This window comes from Topomyia yanbarensis, chromosome 3 (assembly GCF_030247195.1).
Source record: "Topomyia yanbarensis strain Yona2022 chromosome 3, ASM3024719v1, whole genome shotgun sequence".
Classification (NCBI taxonomy): Eukaryota; Metazoa; Arthropoda; class Insecta; order Diptera; family Culicidae; genus Topomyia; species Topomyia yanbarensis.
The window spans coordinates 159822324-159849917 of NC_080672.1; the positions used below are offsets into that span (position 1 = coordinate 159822324).

Genomic DNA, 27594 nt, shown 5'->3' on the forward strand with positions numbered 1-27594 from the left:
CAGTATTTTAATAGTTGAGCAACGAAATTTCTATGCGTACACTACTGATTCTTTTAACACGACCTTCACAATTAATGCATTTTTTACACATATTTAGCAATTAACATGGTCTGCTAAATGACTTGGAAGATTCAGCACTTCAACAACATGAATATGTTTTTGGAATGTGAGTCGAAAAATGTCGATATCCGCATTTAACGCGGTTTTTTGCACAGTTCATATCCCCTGTATAAAAAACCTTATTGTACTTTGCATTCTGTAAAGTATCTAGCGATTATGCCAGAGGTATGTTTTTTTTCAAGTATAGTATGAACAGTTCCGAATGTTTAATCTTTAAAGTAGACGCTAGCGCAGCATTTATTTAGTGTGCTTGGTCCGACAGAGTAAAATAGCTAGCTCAGGATATAACTGAATAAAAGGAGTTCACTTCTAGTCAGATCGTAGAGCAGAGTATTTTGTAACTTTTTTGAAAAAAAAATCGGTCGCCATTAAGGGGTGTAAGTCAATTCGGTAAAAGGGAACATTTAAAAAAAATCGTGGCGATATAGAGAGTTAGTATATTAATTCAATTTCAATTTAATAATGCCACTATTGAACAATACTTTCTCACATTTTAAAGGGGAAAATACTGCAATACTACTTTTCTAATTTTATATTTAATTAGCTGAACCAATTTGATTTATTCATTTTATTTTATTTATATTAACCATACAACTCACTTTATGGATCTGATAACTTTTTTTTATTTATTAAAGTTTTTTTTTGAATGATTTGTTTAATTGATTTTTTTTTAATTAATTCAAATTCGAAACTATCATCCCACCTCTAGTTGTGTGCCTGATCCAACAGTGATATGTGTAAGAAATATTTCATCTCACTGCTAAGTGGATTTAATCGCTGGTTGACATGCTTTCGCAATTTTATTATTCAGAGATTTCCCAATAATATGAAAACGATAAGACCGCTTGGTTACAGTTTCATATATTTCAAATTGATTTGTAGTCGACTGACCTGGACAGGCTGTGGCTGTGGATCGGAGATGGAGCGATTATTTTGTAGTCTTTAAACAAACTGTAATTTTCGCACAAAAAATAGAACAATGAGCACTAAAACTTATTCGCAAAAGTAATAATTTCTGCATACTTGAGAAATCCGATGTTACTGTATGGTAACCTCCTCTGAAAATTCGCTGCAAAATAACTCAAATAACAGAAGCAAGTTTTCAAGCGGGCTTTCCCAACACTCACATCTATTCAAATTCAAAACAACACCTATGATGGCAGACGTAAAATGTTTCATATTTTTGTTTTATTTTGATAACCTATTATCAGGGATCATTTCGCTATGGTCGTTTCATGGAAGTTTCACTGATAGGAAAACATCAGTGCTTAGGATTGAGAAAGGAATGTGACATGTTACGGCGAGTAGCTGCTGATGTCAAGCTGGCGTTGATGCATATGTTGGTCGATCCAATTTCGGAAATTTGCGACGTCTGCGTATACTCCAGGGATTAGATTTTCACCACATCCGATACCCCACGCTACGATTCCGGCTTGATAATAGTGCATATGAGAGCCTTGAATAGGACAGACCAGCGGCGATCCACCGTCTCCCTTACAAGTGTCGTAACCTTGCTCTCCACCAGCGCATATAAAGCTTTTGTGTAGAGTGAACTTCGATCCAAGGCGCGTGGTTCTCAATGCCGACTGGCACTGCGAGTGCGTAACAACTGGTAGATCAATCTTTTTTAAAATGACCTGATAAGTTCCAGATTTACCAAATACATCTTTTCCCCATCCGGAAGCAAAACATCTTTGTTGATCAAATTTAGCACCCTGCGGGGGAAGGCAAACAGTCTGAATACCTTCATCTAAGCTAAACGGAGAATCCAGAATCAGGAGAGCGACGTCATTGTATAATCCTCCTTTGTAATAATCTGGATGTGTAATCGCTTCAATCACAGAGCGATCCTGTGGAGAACTGAAAGTAATGGTTCATTCGCAGAGTGTGTGGACTTCAAATGTCATACCTGATGGGGATAGATTTCGTTGCGCGTCTGTGTATCCCATTCTCCACCACGGACTTTCAGTTGGGTAGGTGATCTGTTGTGCAAACAATGAGCAGCCGTAAGAACAACTTTAGGATGAATCAAAGATCCTCCACACAAGTATACATTCAATACTTGGTCAAGCGCATTCTCTTGGCGTAACACCGCCATCATCCACGGGAACTCGCCATACTCTGCCTCGCTGTCTTTCTGTCCGGTTATACGGAACCCAATTCCATCCGCATTGCGTTTACCACAGCCAGGATGAATCAGAACAGGCTCAACCGGTGGTTTTGGTGTTGGTGGTATAGGCGGCTCTTGAATCTAAAAAAGTTAAAACAGGGTTTAGACCGTTGGCCTCTCCCGGATAGTGAACTTCTACAATATCTTCCTCGTAGCAACACTGTAAAAGGTAATCTACACAAGGATTGTCACCGTCGAATCGAATATCAATTTGACCTTCTCCGGACGTGCTGGCGTTTGTGCACAAGTATTTTTGAATACACCGTTGACCATGTTCACAGGACGACTGCAATAAAAAATACGGTTAAGCAAAAGATAACTAACGGATGTGATATCTACCTTTGAGCCTACAGATGGTGCAGGGGGTAGTGGTGGAGCTGTACTCGTCACACTTGAACCTGAATCGAGGGGTGCTTTAGTGAAGAGACTATTGATGAGCTCGTCCAGATCGCCATCGTCGGCGGTAACCGTCGTCGCGAGGAAGACGAGCGCAAAAAACAACGCAACTGTTTGCCTCATTCCAAGCTCTGAAATACAAATGACGATGCGAATATAGAGACGATACGATTTATAAATAAAAAGAAAAAGGTAAGAGTGCAATTCGCCGTTCAGCTCCGTGAATGATTTAAACAATCATGATTATAATAATAATTATAACCAAGAAAATCTATGCAAAAGAATTTCACCGTCTAATCCATGTTTTCAATCCAGAAGTCATTGGAAGATTATGTTAGGGGACTCTGGGACTTTCCAGCACTTCTCATTTTTCCACCGGAAACGAACTTTTAGTTAGGTCCAAAGTTCGGCAATAAAATCGCTATCAGTAAACAAAAAATGTCTATGTTACAGTCTAGTTCAGTAGCAGACGTAATAAACACATTGCGCATCCGTATTTAGGAAGACATAAATGTTTACGTTTAAATTATTAGCCTGAGATCTATATTGAAAATTTCTTCATGTATTTTTAATTAGAATATTTCTAACGTTGCAATACAGGGGCCATGTTTCAAAATTTTCGGCAGGAATTTCACCCGATTGTTAACGTAAATATTCGCCATTGTGCTGAATGGAAAATTAGATTTGCGCTGTCTGATTGGAAATATGCAGTACCGTCATTATGCACTGGGATTTTGGGAACCCCGCCCTGAGGATGAATATAAATCTATACTAACGCCTGTGCTTGAAAAACCTGTTTTAATCCACCTAGAGGTGCAATTGTGCCTTTCTTATTTCTCCAAACTATGATTTAATAGTTTGTTCGTACAATATAACATTATGGAAATGTCTTTCATTCTTATTACACTTCCCACTGAGACGTCCAAAAAATTGTTTCAAAATCGTTCAACACGGGTCCAACGATGGACGTTCGTTGAACGGTTATTTGGACGATGACCAAATCGGTCCAACGAACGTCCTTCATTGGACAATTTTGAAACCAACCGTTCTTAGAGGGTTGGTAAGTATATATAAGAGCACGTTTTTGCATTCATCGCGGTATCGGTTTGAATCGGAGTTTTCAATGTGATCGCACTCCACAACCCGTAACTCCGGAGCCGGAAGTCGGATGGAGATGGAATTTAGTATCAGTTTCCGGGGACGCAACACCTTTCATTTGAGACTAACTGAATTTGGATGCTTCCGGATCCGTCGGTGGTGGCCAGTGTGGCCAAAGAGACTTTGAATGACTGTTGGGGACCTAGATCTACAAATTCAACAGTTGTATTTACATTTTGGAAAAAAAATTTCACCTTTTTACATTCATCGCAAAATTCGTTAGAATCGGGATTTGCTGCGTGATCGTACGTATCACCCTGTAATTCAGGAACCAGAACTCGGATCCACACAAAATTCAACAGCAGCTGATGGACCTTTCATTTAAAATCAAGTTTGTCAAAATCGGATCAGAAAATTCCGAGAAACCGATGTGGACAAATCAACAAATTTTGTTTTGTAACCACACTCTTCAACTCGTAATCCGGAACAAGATGTCGGTTGAAAATGAAAATCAATAGCAACCTATGGGAATAATATACCTTTCATTTGAATCTTTGTTTGTAAAAATCGGTTCAGCCATCTCCGAGTAACCGATGTGGACATTTTCTTAACAAATCCGCACATACGCACATACATACATACATACATACATACATACATACATACATACATACATACATACATACATACATACATACATACATACATACATACATACATACATACATACATACATACATACATACATACATACATACATACATACATACATACATACATACATACATACATACATACAAATATACATACATACATACATACATACATACATACATACATACATACATACATACATACATACATACATACATACATACAAATATACATACATACATACATACATACATACATACATACATACATACATACATACATACATACATACATACATACATACATACATACATACATACATACATACATACATACATACATACATACATACATACATACATACATACATACATACATACATACATACATACATACATACATACATACATACATACATACATACATACATACATACATACATACATACATACATACATACATACATACATACATACATACATACATACATACATACATACATACATACATAGATACATGCATACATACATACATACATACATACATGCATACATACATACATACATACATACATACATACATACATACATACATACATACATACATACATACATACATACATACATACATACATACATCCATACATACATACATACATACATACATACATACATACATACATACATACATACATACATACATACATACATACATACATACATACATACATACATACATACATACATACATACATACATACATACATACATACATACATACATACATACATACATACATACATACATACATACATACATACATACATACATACATACATACATACATACATACATACATACATACATACATACATACATACATACATACATACATACATACATACATACATACATACATACATACATACATACATACATACATACATACATACATACATACATACATACATACATACATACATACATACATACATACATACATACATACATACATACATACATACATACATACATACATACATACATACATACATACACACATACATACATACATACATACACACACATACACACAGATATTTTGCGATCTCGGCGAACTGAGTCGAATGTTATATGAGACTCGGCCCTCCGGGCATCGGTTAGAAAGTCGGGTTTTGGAGCAATTGCATAACCTTTGTATATGAGATAGGCAAAAGAATAATATTTAATTAGCTTAATAAGCATGAGTTCAATGTTATCTTCATGTGATTATAATTTGGAAAGGTTGGTGGAATGGGTTTGAACATGTAGGGAATGGGGGGTTAGTAGATTGGGAATGGAGGATGCGTCAGAAATCCTTCAACTTATTTCGGTATACGAGGTGGATGAAGGAAATGCGGGCGTGAGGGTGTTCTAAGAAGAGGGGAGTAATGAAGGAGGGAGGTGTAAGGGCAAGGCGGGGGGAGGGGCGGCGACGCAATGCTCAACTGCATTTTCCATTTGAGACTTGGTTTGAGAAAATCGGTTCAGTCATCACCGATGAACCGATGTGACTTTAATTGTGTAATATGCTCGGAATTCCGGACTTCCGGAATCGTCGATCGTGGACAATATATTCAAAGAATGTTTGATTGGCAATCAGTGATCTAGATCTGCGATTAGAAGTAATTTGGTGACCATTTCAATAGTTTTTAGCCTCTGAGGTATTACGATTGTACCGATTTATATGGGAAATTCCAGTGTATCCTTACTAACACCCCTGTAACTCCGGAAGCAAGAGTCAAAACCGAATGAAATTCAGCAGCAGTCAATGGCATTACTGTATCTTTCATTTGAAATCAAGTTTGTAGAAATCGGTAGAGAATTCGTTGAGGAATGGGTGTGATATTAGCTTAGGAACTTGGCGGGTTCCCCGGGGGCGTCATGAACCGTCATAGGTGGCCAATGTGGTCAAAGCTGCTTTAATTGATCATTAGTGATCCAGACCCGCAAACTAGAGTAATGTTACATCAATTTTAATATGTTTTACATCATTTGAACATCATTATGGTACCAGTTTATATGGGAATTTGCTGTGTGACCGCACTCTTCAACCCGTAACTCCGGAACCGGAAGTCGGATCAACTAAAAATTCAATAGCAGCTTATGGGAGCGTTATACCATTCAGATGAAACTAAGTTTGCGAAAATCGGTTCAGCCATCTCTGAGAAAATTATGTGAGTTTAAATGACACACACACATACACACACACACATACATACACACACACCGACATTCGCCGATCTCGACGAACTGAATCGAATGGTGTATAACACTCGGCCCTCCGGGCCTCGGTTAATAAGTCGATTTTTACAGTGATTGCATAGCCTTTCTTTATATGAGAAAGGCAAAAAGGTGACTAGAATATTTGCACTCCTCAGGGCATTACTAAAAATTGTTGAAATTTGGATTGAAAGTAGTTTATAGTTTAGAATTTATACTGGCATTATTTAATCAACATCAAGATGCGTCATATTGATGAATCGGTTGCAGAGAAATTCGCAATCGTTCATACGGACCATCATATGTGATCAAACGTTCAACAAGCAGTGCTGCTAGACATTTTCAGTTATCGGTGTCAATGAGCAGCTCCCAACACTGCAAGAGAAGCACCTTTCTTGATAAAAACAGGTTTTTCGTGTTTCTCTAATCCAAAACTTTGAAGCAAAAAAGGTTTTGGAAGGTTTCTTTTTATTATTGTATGAGTTTGTTAGCTTCAAATAATTTAATATACTCTCTTAATTTTATGAACTATTTTTAATATTGTCTAATTTTCATTTGAGCTAATGTGATTCACTTATTTTAGTAATTTAATTTATATTAATCATTCTACCCATTTTATGAATAACTTTTTTTGTTTTTTTTTTGCTTCATAATTATTTTAATTTCATTTGCTTTTTTATTTTTCTATAATTTATTCAGTTTATTCGAGGTGTTATTTGTGCAGAACTCGAAACTATGCTTATCTCAAATCTATGTAGTTGCTTGCCAACTTTGTATGAGTTCTGCAAACTAATGTATGATGTAAAAGTGATATGTGTAAGAAATGTCTCATCTCACTGACATGTGGATTGAATCGGTTTTAATGTAGAATACATTTAAGGTTTCAATATAGGGGTCCCGTTTCAAAATATCGGCTGCGGCGCCGCGTCAGATTTTGAACGTTAATAACTTTTATCATACTTAACAGAATGATTTGATTTTTAGGCCAATTTGTTGCAAATATGTTCCTCTATGCTGTATTAAAATTTGAAGTATGTATAACATGTACTAATAACAAAAAAAATGTGTTTTGAAAAATCTTTCGAAAACGACTCGGAAAAGTGAAAATTTTCAGCCCATCCCGCACAGAGCCGTCGTTATGGTAGACCAACCGACCAATAAAATAATGAAAAGTTTATATATAGGTCCACTACATGTTTGTTCGTATGGTTATTCGCATTGGGTTGCTTGGCGAGAGCACTTGGTGGGGGAAAGACGGCATATTCCTTTGGTTAGGCCATTAGAAGCCGGACGGAAAGGAAAGGCTCATGCACGGCACGAGAACGAGCGAGAAAGCGATAGTAGTGCATATTAGCGCGATTATATAAATATCTGTCGGTCGGTTTTTCTCATCATTCGTATTCGTTCAAGCACTAGCAAGCAGCCAGTCCACCGAAGAAAAGCAGTTGGCGATGACGACGGCGGAAAAAGTGCCCCAGCTACTGGTGACTCATCGCAACCCGATCAGGAACTGTCGCCCTGCAAGTATTTCGCCCCAACTAAAGGGCAACAGAGTAGGCTATCGTTCCAGCGTCTGGGTCGTGAGATTGTGCAGGACTGCAAAGTCGAGCTACGCTTACAAAGCTCAGTCGTAATGATGCCCCAAGAAGCCAACGATGCCTACTTGGTCGGTTTGTTCGAGAATGCAAAATAGTGCTTTCTAGCTCACCGTGTCCGCGGGGAGTGCGTCTGAATTATGCTCCCGCAATAAAAAAATAGATTGAAGGCGATGGAAAGACAGAATATTCGTTTTGGTTATGCTAGTATTGGTAGCCGAACGGAAAGGAAAGGCACAGGAATGGCACGAAAGCGAGCGGGAGAGCGATAGTAGTGCTTTCTCGTGTTTTCATATATGAATATTGGTCGGTCGGTTTTTCTCATCATTCGTATTCGTTCAAGCACTAGCAAGCAGCCAGTCCACCGGAGAAAAGCAGTTGGCAATGATGACGGTCCGAAAAAGTGCCCCAGCTACTGGTGGCCCATCGCAACCAACTACCGATCAGGAACTGTCGCCATGCTAGTATTTCGCCCCAACTAAAGGGCAACGGAGCAACTAATCCGCTGGCTAACATTCCAGCGTCTGGTTCGTAAGGTTGTGTATTACTTCAAAGTCGAGCTACGCTTACAAAACTCAGCCGTAATGAAGCCAGTGATGCCTACTTGGTCGGTTTGTGGGAGTGGGCGTAAATTACAATAAAAGCAACGGTTCTTTTCAGGACCAATCAATAGTGTTCTAGTGAGAGTTAAACTGAAACTTTCATTTTAAGGTGTGTAGCAAATTTTCAACAAGCAACATAATACGTTGGGTGGAAAGAAGTAGCTTGCACACGGAACAAGAATTTAAATTATCCTCTCGCTCGTTTCGTGCACTGCTTTTCCATTCCTTTCTACTGTTATTATCAGTATTACCAAAACGAATGTGTTGTTGCATGTGTTTAAGAGAAACGTTGAAGTCGCATGCTTCTATTCATGCTTTTTGGCAGCCCCCGTGAACTAACTGCATTAAATGATTTTTTTGCGCAGCTCCGTGCTAGTAGCAAACAAAATGGCCCTACCAGTGTCTGATTCGTGAGATTGTGCAGGATTTCAAAGTCGAGCTAAGCTTATAAAGTTCAGCCGTAATGGTACCCGAAGAAGCCAGTCTTGTCGTTTTGTTCGAGGTTACAAAACAGTTCGCCAGGCACGTAACTATCATGCCAAAAATATCCAACGATCCAGCGCATCACCATCAACACCAACGCCGATACCAAAGGTTCTTTTCAGAACCACCATTATTACCATAGAGAATTATTTGAAAATTTCCCATTCAAACGTGATTCTGTTGAATATTATTAGATTTAAATTAACGTCTCGAATTGAAATCACGACGCTCCGGTTATGTGACAGACATTACCCACCCATCTTTTTTTATTGTGACCACGACTAACGGTTTAATATAGACACCCCATTTCAATATTTCTGAAGGAACAGAAGGTCGAGTTTGGAAAGTTTGTAACTTTCATTGTACTTAACCAAATTACACAATGTTCGCACTAATGATTCAGAAATATGATCAGGAATCTTCTGTTAGATTTGTAAGTATGTATAATTTACATGAATAAAGAAAAATTGATTTTCAGGAATCAATTATTATCTGTTCTTCCATTGGCCAGTACTACGCGACTTCCTCATGCTAACAATTAATTTCATCGTTAGCCATCTCCCTCACCAAGGCCAACAACGCCAACAAAACCGGTCCTTTTCAGGACCACCATCATTTTTGTAAAGAATAATTTGAAATATTCCTCGCCCAAATCAGCTTTTGTCCGAAAATCCTAATGAGTATCAACATATTTGAAGAACGTGTTCCTTATGTATTCTACATCTCTCCGGTTATGTCGCAGACATTACCCACCCATCTTTTTTGCAAGAAATGTAAAAATGATTTATTTCCTAAAAACTCGCGCTGTAAAAAATTTCAGATGAGGGCTCAACACCAACACGGTTTTATGCTTGAACGATCGATAATGAGCATCCTTCTCATATGGACTCGATGGGTTCGATGACGGATTGCAAACCGATACTATTTACATGGATCTATCCGCGGCCTTTGACATAATCGACCATGATACCGAAATAGCGAAGCATGACAAACTCGGTATTCATGGACAACTCCTGCGCTGGTTTCGTTCCTACATCGATGGAATGCAGTTCCAAGTCAGCATTAAGGGCTGTCTATCAGCACCATTATTCGCTGCATTCAATATCCCACACGGAAGCCATCTCGATCCAGTAACATTCATCCTCTACTTTAAAGGCGTCAGTATCAAAATCCAAGGAGCCCGCCTTTCTTTGGCCGACGACATGACAATTTTACGACAAATACGGGAAAAAGCGATGCCGAGTTTCTTCAGAGTGAACTGGGGAGCTTTAGTACGTAGTTTGACCTAAACAGAATGTTTTTAAACCCGAGTAAATGCGGAATCGTTTCGTTCACGCGTAAACGCAATCCGATTCAATTTAACTACCATTTATTCGACTTGAGCATTCCAAGACACTCTCACGTCAAGAATCTTGGAGTCATCATGGATTCAGCACTAACGTTCAAACCACATACATCATTCATTGTGGATAAGGCATCAAGACAGCTTGAGTTTATGTTCCGAATAGCGAAAAACTTCAGGGACATATACTGTTTAAAATCATCACTCTATTGCACGCTGGTTCGCTTAACACTTAAGTATTGTTCTGCTGTTTGGAATCCTTTCTAACAGAACAGCGTTAACAGAATCGAGGCCATCCAACGCCGGTTCATACACTTTGCACTCCGACTTCTTCCTTGGCAAAACAGATATGAGCTGCCGAACCACGAAAACCGTTGTCAGTTAATATAACTTGACACACTGGGCGTCCGGAAGGAACAAAAATAGTATCTATTCTGAAATGTAATTAGTTTAAGCAACCGCCAAGAGATCTGTTGGTAAAGGTACAACAAATAAACAATAAACATCTCTTTGTTAAAATTAAACCAACCCAATGTCAACGTCTGTACATAGGGATGTCACCCCCTGGTTAGGAATGATCGACCCCGCACGAAATTTAAATTTTGTAATTTATTTCTCGCTTCAATGAAAATATTATATTTGCGATTTCATATTGATTTTAGTGGTTTTAAAATAGTATATCTAAGTAAAAAACGCTTTTAATCCACCTAACAGTGTGATGAGACATTTCTTATAACTCTTATCACTCTTTTCGGATATTATATCGTTTGAGAACATTTAGAACTTGATGCTTCGCGATGTTTTTGATAACACATACTACATGGGATAGTGGCAGGACTCAGAGAATCACTCAAATCAGCATAGGACAACATCAGTGCTAGAAATCTCAAACCAAATCAATGGGAAGGCGAAAAAATGGCCCATAAAATAGACATACAAACGAATTATTGCTAATGCTCTGTTAATAAAATATCTAAATTCCTCAATCAATGCATTGTGGTGGGAAAACTGATTTTTCTAAAGGGGTTATGTATATCGTACTGAGTCAAAAAAAAATCGAAATCAGAAATCAACGCTTTTTCTTGAAAAAACCCACCATTCAAAGAAAATCAACAGTGCATATTTCCAGACTTGGTTTTATTTCCTATTTAAGAACTATTGTGTTTTTTACATCCTAGATTGCATGATTCAGTGATCGAAACCCAAAACTTCATGAAGTATTTGAAATTATTAAATTAAAATTTGTGTTTGCTATTGAAATTGACAAAATGATTGTATATATAGTATATAGTCCCTTTGGCGATTGTTTACTTTTTCGGTCCCACCTATCAGCATTGAAGTATCGCCCTTACGTTTTTTTACAATACCAATTTTACAATTGGTGGGGGTTTGGTGAAAATCGATCTTAATGTCTAAACGGCATAATTCCGAAACCGTAATTTTTGAAGTTTTAAAATTGTACAGAATTAATTTTTCAGAAAATAGTAACAGAGCAAAAAAGTACCAAAGTCCAAAAAAATCAATTTTTGTCAAACGTTATTTTTTCGAGTTTACATCAAATCTCAATGTTTCATGCATTATAATGTCATTTGGCATCAAAAATACAAATTTGATTTTGAAAGTTTTTCATTTCAGTTTATATGGGAATTTGATGTGTGATTGCACTCTTCAACTCGTAACTCCGGAACCGGAAGTCCAATCAATAAAAAATTCAATAGCAGCCGATTGGAAAATTGTACCTTTCATTTGAGCTTAACTTTGTGCAAATCGATCTAGCCATCTCTGATTAACAGAGGTCACATTTTTTTTCCACATACACACATACATACATACAGACATACATACACATACAGACATTTTCCGATCTCGACGAACTGAGTCGATTAGCATATGACACTCGGCCCTCCCGGTCGGGATTAGATCGACGAAGGGATTAGAGTGAATGAGAAAGGCAAAAACATTTTTAGCAAATGTTAAAATTTATGCATTTTTTGGTGAGCAGTTCTATGTTTCATAGACATTAAATCAATTTTAACTTCGCTTTCTATTAAATAAAGATCCTTGTTACAGTACATCTCTACAAAAACGAGATCAATTTGAAAATAAATCTGAGGATTATGATTGATTACAGAACTTTGGGATTTTCTATTGGAATGTTTTCAGGCAGGAATTTGATAGTGCTGCTATTAGACAACTGTGAAATCAAGACCAAGAGATCAGTTACATATCAGAACCCCATTCCGACAATTTATCAAAAGTCATCATGATGTTTACAACAACAGGTTATCAATCTACGGATCAGATAATTGTTATTGTAATATTGAATTAAATCAGTCTGCATCAATAAATTTTCAACTTCAATCCAATTTTTTTTGGGTGTGGTGGGGGGGGGGGGGGTTTGTATGATGTTAAACCCCAAAACCTTCTCTTGGCTACGCCGTTGCTTGGAGTTATTTATTTCGATTTTCATTTTCCGATATGTTTCAGATCGATCTGATGGTTATAAGTTAGAAAAATTGCAGTCAGAAGGTTCGCACAAATGAACATTTTTTTACTGATAAGTTATCAAGTTCCTTCCAGACAACTTGGAAGTGTTCGGTGATTATTTCTAGCGGTTGTAGATAGTAAAATGAAATACAAAATTCGTTTTATCGAAATAATGTTTGGCTAATTTCAATGGATTATTACTATATTGAACAATTATTAGGTGACAAAGAGTAATCCACAAACAACAAGCCATCACTTTTAAAGTATTCAAAATAGATATTTGAAGTCTTCAGTAAAGTTATTCGCAAAAGTAAGAGCTACAAATTTGCTGAAGACATCATTTCGATATAATCACTTCCAAGAAAATTTGTAAAAATATCTCACTCATAGGGGGATTAATCAGCAAAACCACAATACCAAAAGAAAGGGCATATTGCCTCCATTAAATTCTCCGAAGATACTATTGACCTAAAATAAGCCGCTTTGGCGTTAATAATAGATTATATGTTTTGGTCATATTTCTGGCAATGGGAAATGATAAAAATCTTTCGTCCGCATTTAATGTTAAATATCTCTTTTGATAATAGTCCGATTTTAACGATCTATAGCTTATTCGAAAGGTATTTGTTAAAGCTGTCTAAAAACCTATAAATTGTTAATCTATATTGTCAATTTCGGCAGATAATTAAAAAAAAACTGCAAAAAACGCCATTTTTGCGCATTCAAACATTCATATCTTGGAAACTAAGCATCAGAATCAAAAACAAATTAATAGCGTTCATACTGTTTTTTAGTTCTTTCATTTAAAATTGGTTTGGATAAGATCGGTTCAGCCATTGCTGAGAAACACGAATGAGAATTTGTCCGTTACACACACACACAGACATTGTCCCAAATCGTCGAGCTGAGTCGATTGGTATATAAGACTCGGCCCTCCGTGCCTCGGAAAAAATCTTGAAAGTTTGAGCGAATTCTATACATTTCTTTTATTAGAAATGTAAACAGGAGAAAAATTCAATAAAATTGCCTATGGTTCACTTCAATCCACTTTCGGGTTCATTAACCCTAGAACGTTGCACTTGCGTTTTCCACCCTAGAACGTTGCACTGGGGTACAAATGTACCCCACGCGTTTGATCACAATTTGCGCAGGTAAAAATGCAAACAAAAGAAATGTATAATATATCATTTTCTTCGTTTTTACATTTCTTATAAAAGAAATGTATAGAATTCGCTCAAACTTTCAAGATTTTTTCCGAGGCCCGGAGGGCCGAGTATTATATACCAATCGACTCAGCTCGACGATTTGGGACAATGTCTGTGTGTGTGTGTGTGTGTGTGTGTGTGTCTGTGTGTGTGTGTGTGTGTGTGTGTATGTAACGGACAAATTCTCATTCGTGTTTCTCACCAATGGCTGAACCGATCTTATCCAAACCAATTTTAAATGAAAGAACTAAAAAACAGTATGATCGCTATTAATTTGTTTTTTATTCTGATGTTTAGTTTCCAAGATATGAATGTTTGAATGTGTAAAAATGGCGTTTTTTGCAGTTTCTTGGAATTATTTGCCGAAATTGACAATATAGATTAACAATTTATATGTTTTTAGATAGCTTTAATAAATACCTTTCGAACAAGCTATAGATTGTTGAAATCGGACTATTATCAAAAGAGATATTTAACATTAAATGCGGACGAAAGATTTTTATCATTTCCCATTGCCAGAAATATGACCAAAAACATGTAATCTATTTTTAACGCCAAAACGGCTTATTTTAGGTCACTAGTATCTTCGGAGAATTTAATGGAGGCAATATGCCCTTTCTTTTGGTATTGTGCTTTTGCTGATTAATCCCCCTATGAGTGAGATATTTTCACAAATTTTCTTGGAAGTGATTATATCGAAATGATGCCTTCAGCAAATTTGTAGCTCTTACTTTTGCGAATAACTTTACTGAAGACTTCAAATATCTATTTTGAATACTTTAAAAGTTATGGCTTGTTGTTTGTGGATTACTCTTTGTCGCCTATTTATTGTTCAATATATATATAGTAATAATCCATTGAAATAAGCCAAGCATTATTTCGATAAAACGAATTTTGTATTTCATTTTTCTATCTACAACCGCTAGAAATAATCACCGAACACTTCCAAGTTGTCTGGAAGGAACTTGATAACTTATCAGTGCAAAAATGTTCATTTGTGCGAACCTTCTGACTGCAATTTTTCTAACTCATGACCATCGGATCGATCTGAAACATATCGGAAAATGAAAAGCGAAATAAATAACTCCAAGCAATGGCGTTGCCAAGAGAAGGTTTTGGGGTTTAACACCATACAACCCCCCCCCCCACCACACCCAAAAAAAAAATGGATTGAAGTTGAAAATTTATTGATGCAGACTGATTCAATTCAATATTACAATAACAATTATCTGATCCGTACATTGATATCCTGTTGTTGTAAACATCATGAGGACTTTTGATAAATTGTCGGAATGGGGTCCTGATATGTAACTGATCTATTGGTCTTGATTTCACAGTTGTCTAATTGCATCAATATCAAAATCCTGCCTGAAAACATTCCAATAGAAAATTCCAGAGTTCTGTAATCAATCATAATCCTCAGATTTCTTTTCAAATTGAGCTCGTTTTTGTAGAGATGTACTGTAATAAGGGTCTTTATTTAATAGGAAGCGAAGTTAAAATTGATTTAATGTCTATAAAACATAGAACATCTCACCAAAAAAATGCATAACTTTCAACATTTGCTAAAATGTTTTGCCTTTCTCATTCACTCTAAAATTCGTCAATCTGATCCCGACCGGGAGGGCCGAGTGTCATATGCCAATCGACTCAGTTCGTCGAGATCGGAAAATGTCTGTGTGTGTGTATGTATGTATGTGTGTGTATGTGTGTATGTGGAAAAAAATGTGACCTCTGTTAATCAGAGATGGCTGGATCGATTTGCACAAAGTTAGTCTTAAATGAAAGGTACAACCTTCCCATCGGCTGCTATTGATTTTTTTTTATTGATTGGACTTCCGGTTCCGGAGTTACGAGTTGAAGAGTGCAATCACACAGCAAATTCCCATATAAACTGAAATGAAAAATTTTCAAAATCAAGTTTTTTTTTTTTTTTCCATACGTTTATTTGACACGGCATTTGCAAAAGCTTTTTACGCCAGTTTCTTTTTTTACATAGCACGTTACAAAAATCCTTAAGACTAATTTTAACTATACTAGTACTTTGCCTAAAACTAACACTGAAATCACTTTATTGTTTGCTTTTTTCCTTACATTGTTGTATTTCATAATGATCTAGTATTTTCGGGTGTATTTATTTACTTTTTTTCTGTTATTGTCTAAATTTAAAAACTAAATATTCTAGGACACTTTAATTGGTGAATGATTAGCCTTGGATGAGAGTATGAGGAGATGAATTTAATTAAATTTTGACAGACGCTGCTTTTAGAAAATGATAGATAAGTTCCATGTATAGAGGATCGCGATACGCCAGGATGTCTCTAACAGGAACATGGATTGGTCTTCCTCGGACTTGTAAAGAATCTACTAATTGTGATCTGGCTTCACGATATTCAGTGCAGGACCAAACAACATGCTCAATGTCATGGTAACCTTCTCCACAAGCACAATGATTACCCTCAGCGAGCCCAATACGACGGAGATGCGCATCTAAAGTATAATGATTGGACATGAGCCTAGACATCACACGGATGAAGTCCCGACTTACATCCAATCCTTTGAACCATGCCTTCGTTGATACTTTAGGGATAATTGAGTGTAGCCATCGTCCCATATCTCCATTGTCCCAAGATGTTTGCCAACTAGCAAGTGTCCTCTGTCGAGAAGCGCTATAAAATTCATTGTAAGCGATGGGTCTTTCATATATTTCACCATTTAGTGCACCAATCTTGGCTAAATTATCAGCTTTCTCATTGCCCGCAATAGAGCAATGGGCGGGGAGCCACACTAGGGTAAATTTATAACATTTTCTTGTCAGGTTACTCAGAGATTCTCGTATCTTCCCCAAAAAGAATGGATCGTGATTATCAATCCTCTTTGAGCGAAGAGCTGCAATTGTGCTGAGACTATCAGTGAGGATAAAGTAATGGTTCGGGGGTAAAGTATTAATTATTTGCAAACTATAGTGAACTGCTGCTAGTTCCGCTATATAAACAGAGGCGGGTTCTGCAAGTTTGAGAGAAATTGAAAAATTATTGTTGAAAATACCGAAACCAGTGGCCTCACTGATTCGTGACCCATCAGTGTAAAACATTTTAAGGCAGTCTATGTGTTGATATTTACTTGTGAATATTTTAGGGATCTCCCGCGAGCGTAGATGATCCGGAATTCCACGAATCTCTGCTTGCATGGACGTGTCGAAGAATAAAGTGGATTCAGGAATATCTAGTATATTGACGTATGTGGGAACATACCTAGCAGGCGTTATTTCTTGTGACATGTGATTGAAATACACTGTCATGAATCTGGTTTGGGGTTGAAGCTCGACAAGTCTTTCAAAATTTTCAATTACCAGTGGGTTCATAACCTCACATCGAATAAGTAAACGAGAAGAGAGATCCCAGAATCGGTCTTTTAAAGGAAGAACTCCCGCTAGTACTTCAAGACTCATTGTATGGGTCGACTGCATGCAACCTAAGGCAATTCGTAAACAGCGATACTGTATCCGTTCCAGTTTAATAATGTGAGTGTTCGCAGCTGAACGGAAACAGATGCACCCATATTCCATTACTGAAAGTATTGTTGTTTGATACAATCTTATCATGTCACTTGGATGAGAACCCCACCATGATCCAGTTATTGTTCGCAGAAAATTTATCCTTTGTTGGCATTTCGTTATTAGATACCTAATGTGGCCTCCCCATGTGCCTTTAGAATCGAACCAAATTCCAAGGTATTTAAAAGTCAGGACTTGGGCTATCGTTCTACCAACCAACTGAAGCTGAAGCTGAGCTGGATCACGCTTCCTTGAGAAAACGACCAACTCTGTTTTCTCCGTAGAGAAATCGATGCCTAACTTCAAAGCCCAACTTGATAAATTATCCAAACTATCTTGCAGTGGTTGTTGTAAATTTAAGGCTTTTGGTCCTGTAACAGAAACCACGCCATCATCTGCAAGTTGCCTTAGAGTGCATGGGCTGACAATACAATTATCAATATCATTCACGTAAAAATTGTAGAGAAGGGGGCTTAAACAAGAACCTTGTGGGAGGCCCATGTAACTTATTCTGAGTGTCGCCAAATCGCCATATGAAAAATGCATGTGCTTTTCTGACAATAAATTGTATAAATAATTATTTAATATCGGTGAAAGACCACATTGATGTAGCTTCTCCGAGAGAACATCAATGGAGACTGAGTCGAATGCTCCTTTTATGTCTAAGAACACAGACGCCATTTGTTCTTTTTTTGCGTAAGCGAGTTGGATTTCTGACGAAAGTAGCGCCAGACAATCATTCGTTCCCTTTCCCCTCCGAAAACCAAACTGGGTATCTGATAGCAAGCCGTTCGCCTCAACCCAATTGTCGAGACGTCGTAGGATAATTTTTTCCAACAATTTCCTGATGCAGGATAGCATTGCAATCGGTCGATACGAGTTATGATCGGAGGCTGGTTTTCCCGGTTTTGGAATAGCGATAACTCTCACTTGTCTCCAGTCGTGCGGGACAATGTTCTGCTCAAGAAGCTTATTGAATAAATTCAACAAGCGTCTTTTTGCTAGGTCAGGCAGATTCTTCACCAAGTTGAATTTAATTCTGTCTAGTCCCGGAGCATTATTGTTGCATGAGAGAAGTGCAATTGAGAATTCCATCATTGTCAAAGGCGAGTCTATGAAATCGTTACTTGTGGGAGCATCGCGAGTGATTTTCTGCGCAGGAGCAGAATCGGGACAAATTTTCTTGGCAAAATTAAATATCCAACGATTCGAAAAATCTTCGCTTTCATTAGTCACGTTTCGATTCCTCATTCTTCTGGCTGTGTTCCAAAGAGTACTCATTGATGTTTCTCTTGACAAGCCATTAACGAAGTGTCTCCAATAACTAGATTTTTTGGCACGACGTATACTGTCAAATTTGTTTTGCAAAATGAAATAATTTTCAAAGTTCTCACGTATACCCCCTTTCTGTTTCATAATTTCTTTGTAGGCAACTTGTTTAGCTTCATATGCATCAGAGCACTCTTTGTCCCACCAAGGATTAGGGGGCCGTCTATTTATTGTCATTCCAGGATTGCATTTCGTTTGGGCTTGTTCTGCTGCTTCAATAATTAAACCCGCTAAGAATTCATATTCTTCGGTAGGGGGTAGCTCTTCTGTCGAAGCAAGAGAAGTGGAAATTAATGTTTCGTATGTTTTCCAATCAATATTTCGTGTTAAGTCATAAGGAACATTGATTGAATTCGTAAGGCCTAATTCACTGTTAATTGAAACAACGATTGGCAAATGATCGCTACCGTGAGGATCAGGTACAACCTTCCACGTGCAATCTAACCGAAGTGATGTCGAGCACAGAGATAGATCTAATGCACTTGGACGTGCAGGAGGTCTGGGGATGCGTGTTGTTTCGCCAGTATTTAAAACTGTCATATTAAATTCGTCACAAACATTGTATATCAAAGAGGATCGATTATCATTGTAGAGGGAACCCCACAATACTCCGTGCGAGTTGAAGTCTCCCAGTATCAGACGCGGAGCAGCCATGGATTCCACTACCTCAAAAATTTGACGTTGTCCAATTTGAACTTTGGGAGGTATATATATAGAAGCGATAGACATGTCTTTACCTTTAATGTTCGTTTGGACAGCTACAGCCTCAATGCCCGCAAACAAGGGGATGTTAATTCTATAGAAAGAATAGCACTTTTTAATTCCTAGAAGCACTCCTCCATACGGGGTGTCTCGGTCTAGGCGAATAATGTTGAAATCATTTAAGTTGAAATTAATGTTTGAGGTAAGCCATGTTTCACATAGAGCAAAAGCATCGCATTTTAAATTATGCAGTAAAATTTTTAAGGAATCAATTTTAGGTATGATACTTCTGCAATTCCACTGTAAAACAGTGATGGAATCTTTCATTGGAGGAGGTGAATTACCCATTGAAAGATACAATCGCTGCAAGGATGGGCCATTGAGCAATCAGCTGCTCTAAAAATGTTCTAATTGTTGGGAGGAAAGCTGAAAGTATACTCTTTAGTGGTTCAGAAATATTGAATGCTTTAAAAATCCAATCAACAATTTCAGAAAATTTCAATAATCCTACCCCTGGCTGAGGCTCAGAGGAAGTCGAAATTTTATTATTACCAGTAATGGTGTTCTGTTTGGATTGTACGTTCCCAAAACCGGGCGGAATTGATTTCGGTTTTGAATCGGAATTTTTCGGTTTTGGGCGCAGTTTATCTATTGGTGGAGAAATTTTAAGGCCCTTTTTTGGCAGCTTGGGAAAAGAAGACTTTTTTCTTTTTCTGGAATTTCCGGGTAAAACAAATGATGTACCTTCGCACGCTCCGTCAGAGTCAGATTGTTCCGAAAATAGAGATGCGTAAGTGTTTTCTAAGAAGATGGGTTTAGGGGTAGCATTTTTCAACATTTCTGCATAGGAGCGCTTAGACCTCTCCTTCAAGGATCGTTTAATTTTATCCTCACGCAATTTATAAATGGGGCATGCAGGGAGCTCATGTGAGTTTTCTCCGCACATTAAACATTTTTCTGAATTTTCATTGCATGTAACCTCTTGATGAGAACCCCCACATTTGCCACACCGTGCCTTATTGGAACAGTAAGTGGCTGTGTGGCCAAGCTGTTTGCAATTAAGGCAATTCATTACACGAGGGATAAAAAGGCGAACAGGGAGACGAATCTTATCGATAATGACATAGTTGGGCAGCGCAGACCCAGCGAAAGTCACTCGAAATGAGTCAGACAGTCGATAAACTTTTTTATCTCCTTCGTGTGATACTGAATGCAATTGCTTGCATTCAAGTATTTTTACGTCTTTAAGTATGGTGTCTTTGAAACGACCAACCCCATGCTTAACTAAGTCATCAACAGTCAAACTCGATTCTGTGATGACCCCATCAATTTCAATTTCTTTTGAAGGAATATACGCTCTATATTCACGCGTAAAAAGCTCGCAAGAAGCAATTGCATTGGCTTGTTTGAGACTACCAACGACAATGCGTATTTTATCTTTATTAACTTTGACGATCTCTTTTACATCCGAGAATCGCGAAGTCAAATCTTTAGAAATTTGAATGATATTTAGCGCCTTTGCTTTACGCCTAATAAATACAATCCATGGTCCCGTTGACGACTCTGGGTAAATTTTAATTCTAGTCGGATTTACATTTTCAGCATAAGGCTTAGGGGGAGGTTCTGTTACTCGTTCTCCCATCTCTTCATCCATTTTACCTAGTAAGAAAAACTATCACAAAAAGGAATGAAAAATATACCTGTTATCTGCTATCTATTAGGTGACGAAGACCGGTAGAACACACCTCATGTGTTACGTTGTAAACTCGGTGCCCGTTGTTTGACAATGTGACACTTGCTGTCCTTCTTCGTCGCGTTGCTTCTTCAGTAGAGAAATAGTCCTACCTGCAACACTTCAAAACTCTCTCCGATTAAGCTGCTCGTCGGTATCACCACCACAAGCGCGCTCTCTCCGTTTCCACCACTTTGGTAGACAAATGTGGCTACCTGTGGCTTGCTGCGAAAATCCCACTGTCGATGCGGCACTTTTCGGTGCCGCTTGTTTTCCTTATTCGTCGTACCACTTCTGCGGTAGACAAATAGAGCAAATGGGTCTACCTGTGACGCTTCCCTCTCGTCGATTAGAATTGCCCGACGACACCAATACACTATATTTTTTTCTGTGTGTACAGGCACGATCACTGTCGATTTCTGCCACCGCGGTAGGCAAATTCGTCTACCCGCGGTTTGCTGTCAAAACACCACTTGTCGAGGATGCCGTTGACCACGCCTCCGACGTATCAACTGTCGACTCACACTTAACAAACTGGTCTCTCTCTCTCTCTCCCACAATAACGCATACAGCGTCTCGCACTCCGTCACTCTCTCGAGAACAAAACCTTCCACCTGGAGGCACAACCGTCTCGGTCGGTTGCAAAAACTGTTATGAAAATCAAGTTTGTATTTTTGATGCCAAATGACTTTATAATGCATGAAACATCGAGATTTGATATAAACTCGAAAAAAATAATGTTTGACAAAAATTGATTTTTTTGGGACATTTTTGCCTTTCTCATATAGAAAGGTAATCCAATCACTCTAAAAATCGTCAATCATACCAGCCCGGAGGGAGTATGCAGTAAGTGGTTGCTACTTTAAAATTAAAACTAGTTTAAAATTTCTTAACAAGTTGAAAATTTTCGGCAGGACCCGAACCTCCCGGATCTTACTATGTGATACTGAAACATCGCTTGAAACCAGCGGCGGTCAGTATCTCAAGATCGTGGCTGTCGATCCATTGTACGTATGTGCAAATCGAACTGAACATGAAATATTTAATTCCACCATTGTATTGAATATAACCAGGCATGGAATCGTAGTCTGGACAAATGAGAAAAACACAATTGCACCACTAGGTGGATTAAAACAGGTTTTCATTTTGGGAATGCGTCGAGTTGAGACGAAAACGTAATATGATTAATATCGAGGATAACACTTTCCGAATGTAGAGAGAAATTTATGAAAAATTACGATTTCCATTCGACTCTAGCAGGTTCTGATCGATTTTGATGAGAATTTGATTTTTGTTGTATGACCAATTATATGTATAGGTCAAATGTTCAAAAACAGTAATTTAAGGTCAAGATAACATCATTTTGAAACCGCCAATTTCGGAGGGTTAGTATCTTCGATGAGTTTTACAAACGTTAAACAGCGCATCATTTGATAAAATAATTTTGACGGTATATCGTCCAAGAAGTATTTATGGTGAATTTTCTCAGGTTAATATTCATGACTACAATAAAGTCAACAAATTCGCTAAAAACACGAACTCTGTTACTATTTTTTGAAAAATTATTTCTGCATAATTTTAAAACTTCAAAAATTACGGTTTCGGAATTATGCCGTTTGGACAGTAAGATCGATTTTCACCAAACCCCCACCAATTGTAAAATTGGTATTGTAAACAAAATGTAAGGGTGATACTTCAATGCTGATAGGTGGGACCGAAAAAGTAAACAATCGTCAAAGGGGCGATACTATCATTTTGTCAATTTCAATAGCAAACACAAATTTTAATTTAATAATTTCAAATACTTCATGAAGTTTTGGGTTTCGATCACTGAATCATGCAATCTAGGATGTAAAAAACACAATATTTCTTAAATAGGAAATAAAACCAAGTCTGGAAATATTCACTGTTGATTTTCTTTGAATGGTGTCACTGCTAGTATCGCTTTTTTTCCAGAAAAAGCGTTGATATTTAGGTCTCAGTCGCGTTGAAAATTTGAGTAAAGTATAAACTTCATTCCGATTCAAAAAAAAATCGATTTTTTGGCTCAGTACAATATACATAACCCCTTTAGGAAAATTCAGTTTTCCCACCACAATGCATTGATTAAGGAATTTAGATATTTTATTAACAGAGCATTAGCAATAATTCGTTTGTATGTCTATTTTATGGGCCACTTTTTCGCTTTCCCATTGATTTGGTTTGAGATTTCTAGCACTGATGTTGTCCTATGCTGATTTGAGCGATTCTCTGTGTCCTGCCACAATCCCATGTAGTATGTGTTATCAAAACCTGTTTTAATCCACCTAGCGGTGCAATTGTGCCTTTCTCATTTCTCTAAACTATGGCACGGAGGCTTTTTATGTTCAACATAATTGTGGAAATGTCCATTACATTCTTAGTACACTTTGCACTTATACACAATGGCATGCCAGCCACGAACTTGATGAGCTACGTGTCGACGGTGAAACACTTGAAACAAAAAAATATCATACTCCATTAGCCTACTCAGCATTAGATCAATGTTATCTGCTTGCTAACTCATTTTGTCATGCGGGGATGGGTATGTGAGGAGGGCGAAAGTCTCATGAACGAACGACTCCCCAGCTTAAATTGGTATGCTTTGTAATATAGTGGTGGTTTAAAGATGATGGGGTTGAAAGGGAGAGGTATGAAGTGGTGGTCTGAGGGGTGATTTAAGGAGATTTTTAAAGGAGGGGAGTGAACAGTAGAGGGGGAGTGTAACCCCTCTCCGTAAACCATCCGGGATTAGGTTGACGTTTTTCAGAGTGATTGCATAACCTTTCTATATGAGAAAGGCAAAAATGTGCAAAATCCAAAAAAGTGAATCTTCGTCAAATTTTTTTCGTGTTTGCATCAAATCTCGACGTTTTATGCACCTTGAATACATTTAGCATCAAAAATAAAAATTCTATTTTTAATTTTTCCTATAGTTTTTATGAGAAATTTCTGTGTGGCCGCACTCTGAAACCCGTAATTCCGGAACCAGAATTCCGATCGATCCAAAATTCAATAGCAGCCGATGGGAAGGTTGCACCTTTCATTTGAGACTAAGTTTGGGCAAATCGGTCCAGCCATCTCTGAGAAAAATGAGTGACATTATTTGACACATACGCACATACATACACACACACATACACACACATACACACACATACACACACATACATACACACACACATACAGAATTTTTCCGATCTCGACGAACTGAGTCGAATGGGATATGACACTCGGCCCTCCGGGCCGGGATTAGGTTGACGTTTTTCAGAGTGATTGCATAACCTTTCTATATGAGAAAGGCAAAAATGTGCAAAATCCAAAAAAGTGAATCTTCGTCAAATTTTTTTCGTGTTTGCATCAAATCTCGACGTTTTATGCACCTTGAATACATTTAACATCAAAAATAAAAATTCTATTTTTAATTTTTCCTATAGTTTTTATGAGAAATTTCTGTGTGGCCGCACTCTGAAACCCGTAATTCCGGAACCAGAATTCCGATCGATCCAAAATTCAATAGCAGCCGATGGGAAGGTTGCACCTTTCATTTGAGACTAAGTTTGGGCAAATCGGTCCAGCCATCTCTGAGAAAAATGAGTGACATTATTTGACACATACGCACATACATACACATACACACACACATACACACACACACATACACACACATACATACACACATACAGACTTTTTCCGATCTCGACGAACTGAGTCGAATGGGATATGACACTCGGCCCTCCGGGCCGGGATTAGGTTGACGTTTTTCAGAGTGATTGCATAACCTTTCTATATGAGAAAGGCAAAACATCGCGAAGCATCAAGTTCTAAATGTTCTCAAACGATATAATATCCGAAGAGAGTGATAAGAGTTATAAGAAATGTCTCATCACACTGTTAGGTGGATTAAAAGCGTTTTTAATTGCGTAAACAGCTGTGTGAGTAAACAAAAAAATTGAGAAAATCGTGGTTTTGACTTTTTTCACAAAAATTACTATAAATTTACGAATTTTCAACCGATTAGAAAAAGAAATGATTCTAAAGTTGAAAGAATGATCTAGAAACGGAATAAAATAAAATTTCGAAATTTTTGAAAAAGTGCAATTACTTGAAAGAGTGAAGGTTTAAAAATCTGGTTTTGGAAAATACCACGAAATGGGGTGGAAATTGAAATGAAATAAATATTTTTGATCAGTAATGCATTCGTAACACGCAACGTTACTGTTACAGCAGTTGCTATGCGTAAATTATACTTGCAAGTCATTATTTTGAAAAACTATAAAAAATAAACAATAAAAATTAGCAAAAATGAGAAAGATTTTTTTCTACTTGAAAATTAAATTAAATTAATTGAATAAATGATTAAATAATACTAATTGTTACTCACATAGTAAAACAACCAGTATTTAAACTGGTATTGTTACGAATCACATTTCCACTGACAGCACGAAACTGGACGAAACACTAACGGCAACCGTACACTGAGGTACGAATGTACCCCACGCCAACTTTGACACCTGCTTCCACGAAAACCATAATCAAACTGGCTACACCACCTTTTCCTACTCTTACTAGGAAGTCTAAATTGAATTATAGTTATGGTCCCAGGTCAGTAAATGCCGAATTCTCGTCTTCACACGGCTCCAAAGAAGGCGTGGGGTACATTTGTACCCCAGTGCAACGTTCTAGGGTTAATTCTTCTTGGGTGGGCTTCAAATTTAACTGGTGTTTTTGTTAGGCTACTATGAAACTATTTCAACCCGGCGCTCTCTGAGATGGAGTGAAGTTGCAAAAATGGCCAGGCTAATATTTACCCTACGAATATGAGATATCTTTAGAATTATACACATTTAAAAAAAACTACATTTATAGTACAAAGACAATGATTGTTTCTTCTTTATGCTGTCTAGAACAATCTTTCTTCAAAAATAAAATATCTCGAAAACCTATTTGTTTACGTATGTTTACATTCCACATAACGGTGTACGATTTCGAATTTGAAGCACTGTATTTCAAAATTTGAATTCCAATTATAATACTATGTACAGGTTACGGGACACGCGGTACCGCCTACCAATATATACAATTATCAATTTACAAACAGTTTCCGCTCTTGCATTGAAGCAAAACCAACGGAACGAATCTCGCCTCCGATTCACTGTCACATCCAGTTTTGATTCCGCACTGGTATTTCCAAAGCCATTCAGTTTATTTTTTTGGTCGATGACCTTGTGATCCCATATCCAACACCTGTGTTCTAGCTTCTACAAAGCATTGCCGTTCGTTGTTGTCACTGTGGTATATTGAACATACTTCGTACCAGCTTTTCTAACTGTCTATTGCGGTAATGAAATGAATTAATCGCTTTTATTGCTATTTTAAAGAATGGTTTCACGCGATTTGATGATCGCGTCAAATAGAGCCATCGTCAACAAAGTAACCTTCACACTTTATGCTATTGTTCTACATTTATCAGTTAGTAAAAATATTTTCCCCAATTTAGAGTCCCCCCACTGTCAAACAATCTCTTGCTGATCGTAATCACAACGATCATAAAATGTACAATTAGGTATGAGCTAAGTTTTTGTTGTTGCTGCATGTCGCTGATTTTACTAATAATAAAAACTTACCGTTGTAAAATAAACTTCGAAGAACCGGTCCGACCTGTCAATTGAAAGCTCGAAGATGGGACCAGAACAAAATAAACACACGGAACCTGCACGCACCGCTCTATGACCAGAAAGAAGAAGGTATCATCGAAAACTATTGGTCATCCAATTCAAGTTTATCGCCGAACGCCACAATTCCAGATTAGTAATCGTTGGTAGTGTGAGTGTTTAAACGAAC

At 37.5% G+C, this 27594-nt stretch overlaps 1 protein-coding gene across 1 annotated transcript; it reads right to left on the reverse strand.

Moving 5' to 3' along the window:
• Positions 1–1286: 1286 nt before the first annotated feature.
• Positions 1287–27519, reverse strand: LOC131693302 (phenoloxidase-activating factor 2-like). The gene is made up of 5 exons (XM_058981017.1): positions 27378–27519; positions 2630–2817; positions 2430–2576; positions 2030–2371; positions 1287–1970 (listed from the first exon to the last, which is right to left on the reverse strand). The coding sequence occupies exons 2-5, from the start codon at positions 2807–2809 to the stop codon at positions 1416–1418; spliced, it is 1224 nt and encodes a 407-aa protein (XP_058837000.1). The 5' UTR covers positions 2810–2817; positions 27378–27519; the 3' UTR covers positions 1287–1415.
• Positions 27520–27594: the final 75 nt, after the last annotated feature.

What these genes read in the sequence shown, in the direction of transcription:
- LOC131693302 (XM_058981017.1), bottom strand. Translation starts at nt 2,809, where the DNA reads ATGAGGCAAACAGTTGCGTTGTTTTTTGCGCTCGTCTTCCTCGCGACG. An exon ending in CACCATCTGTAGGCTCAAAG is followed by an intron (nt 2,577 to 2,629) that starts GTAGATATCACA and finishes TTTTTATTGCAG; the next exon opens with TCGTCCTGTGAACATGGTCA. An exon ending in GTTGCTACGAGGAAGATATT is followed by an intron (nt 2,372 to 2,429) that starts GTAGAAGTTCAC and finishes TAACTTTTTTAG; the next exon opens with ATTCAAGAGCCGCCTATACC.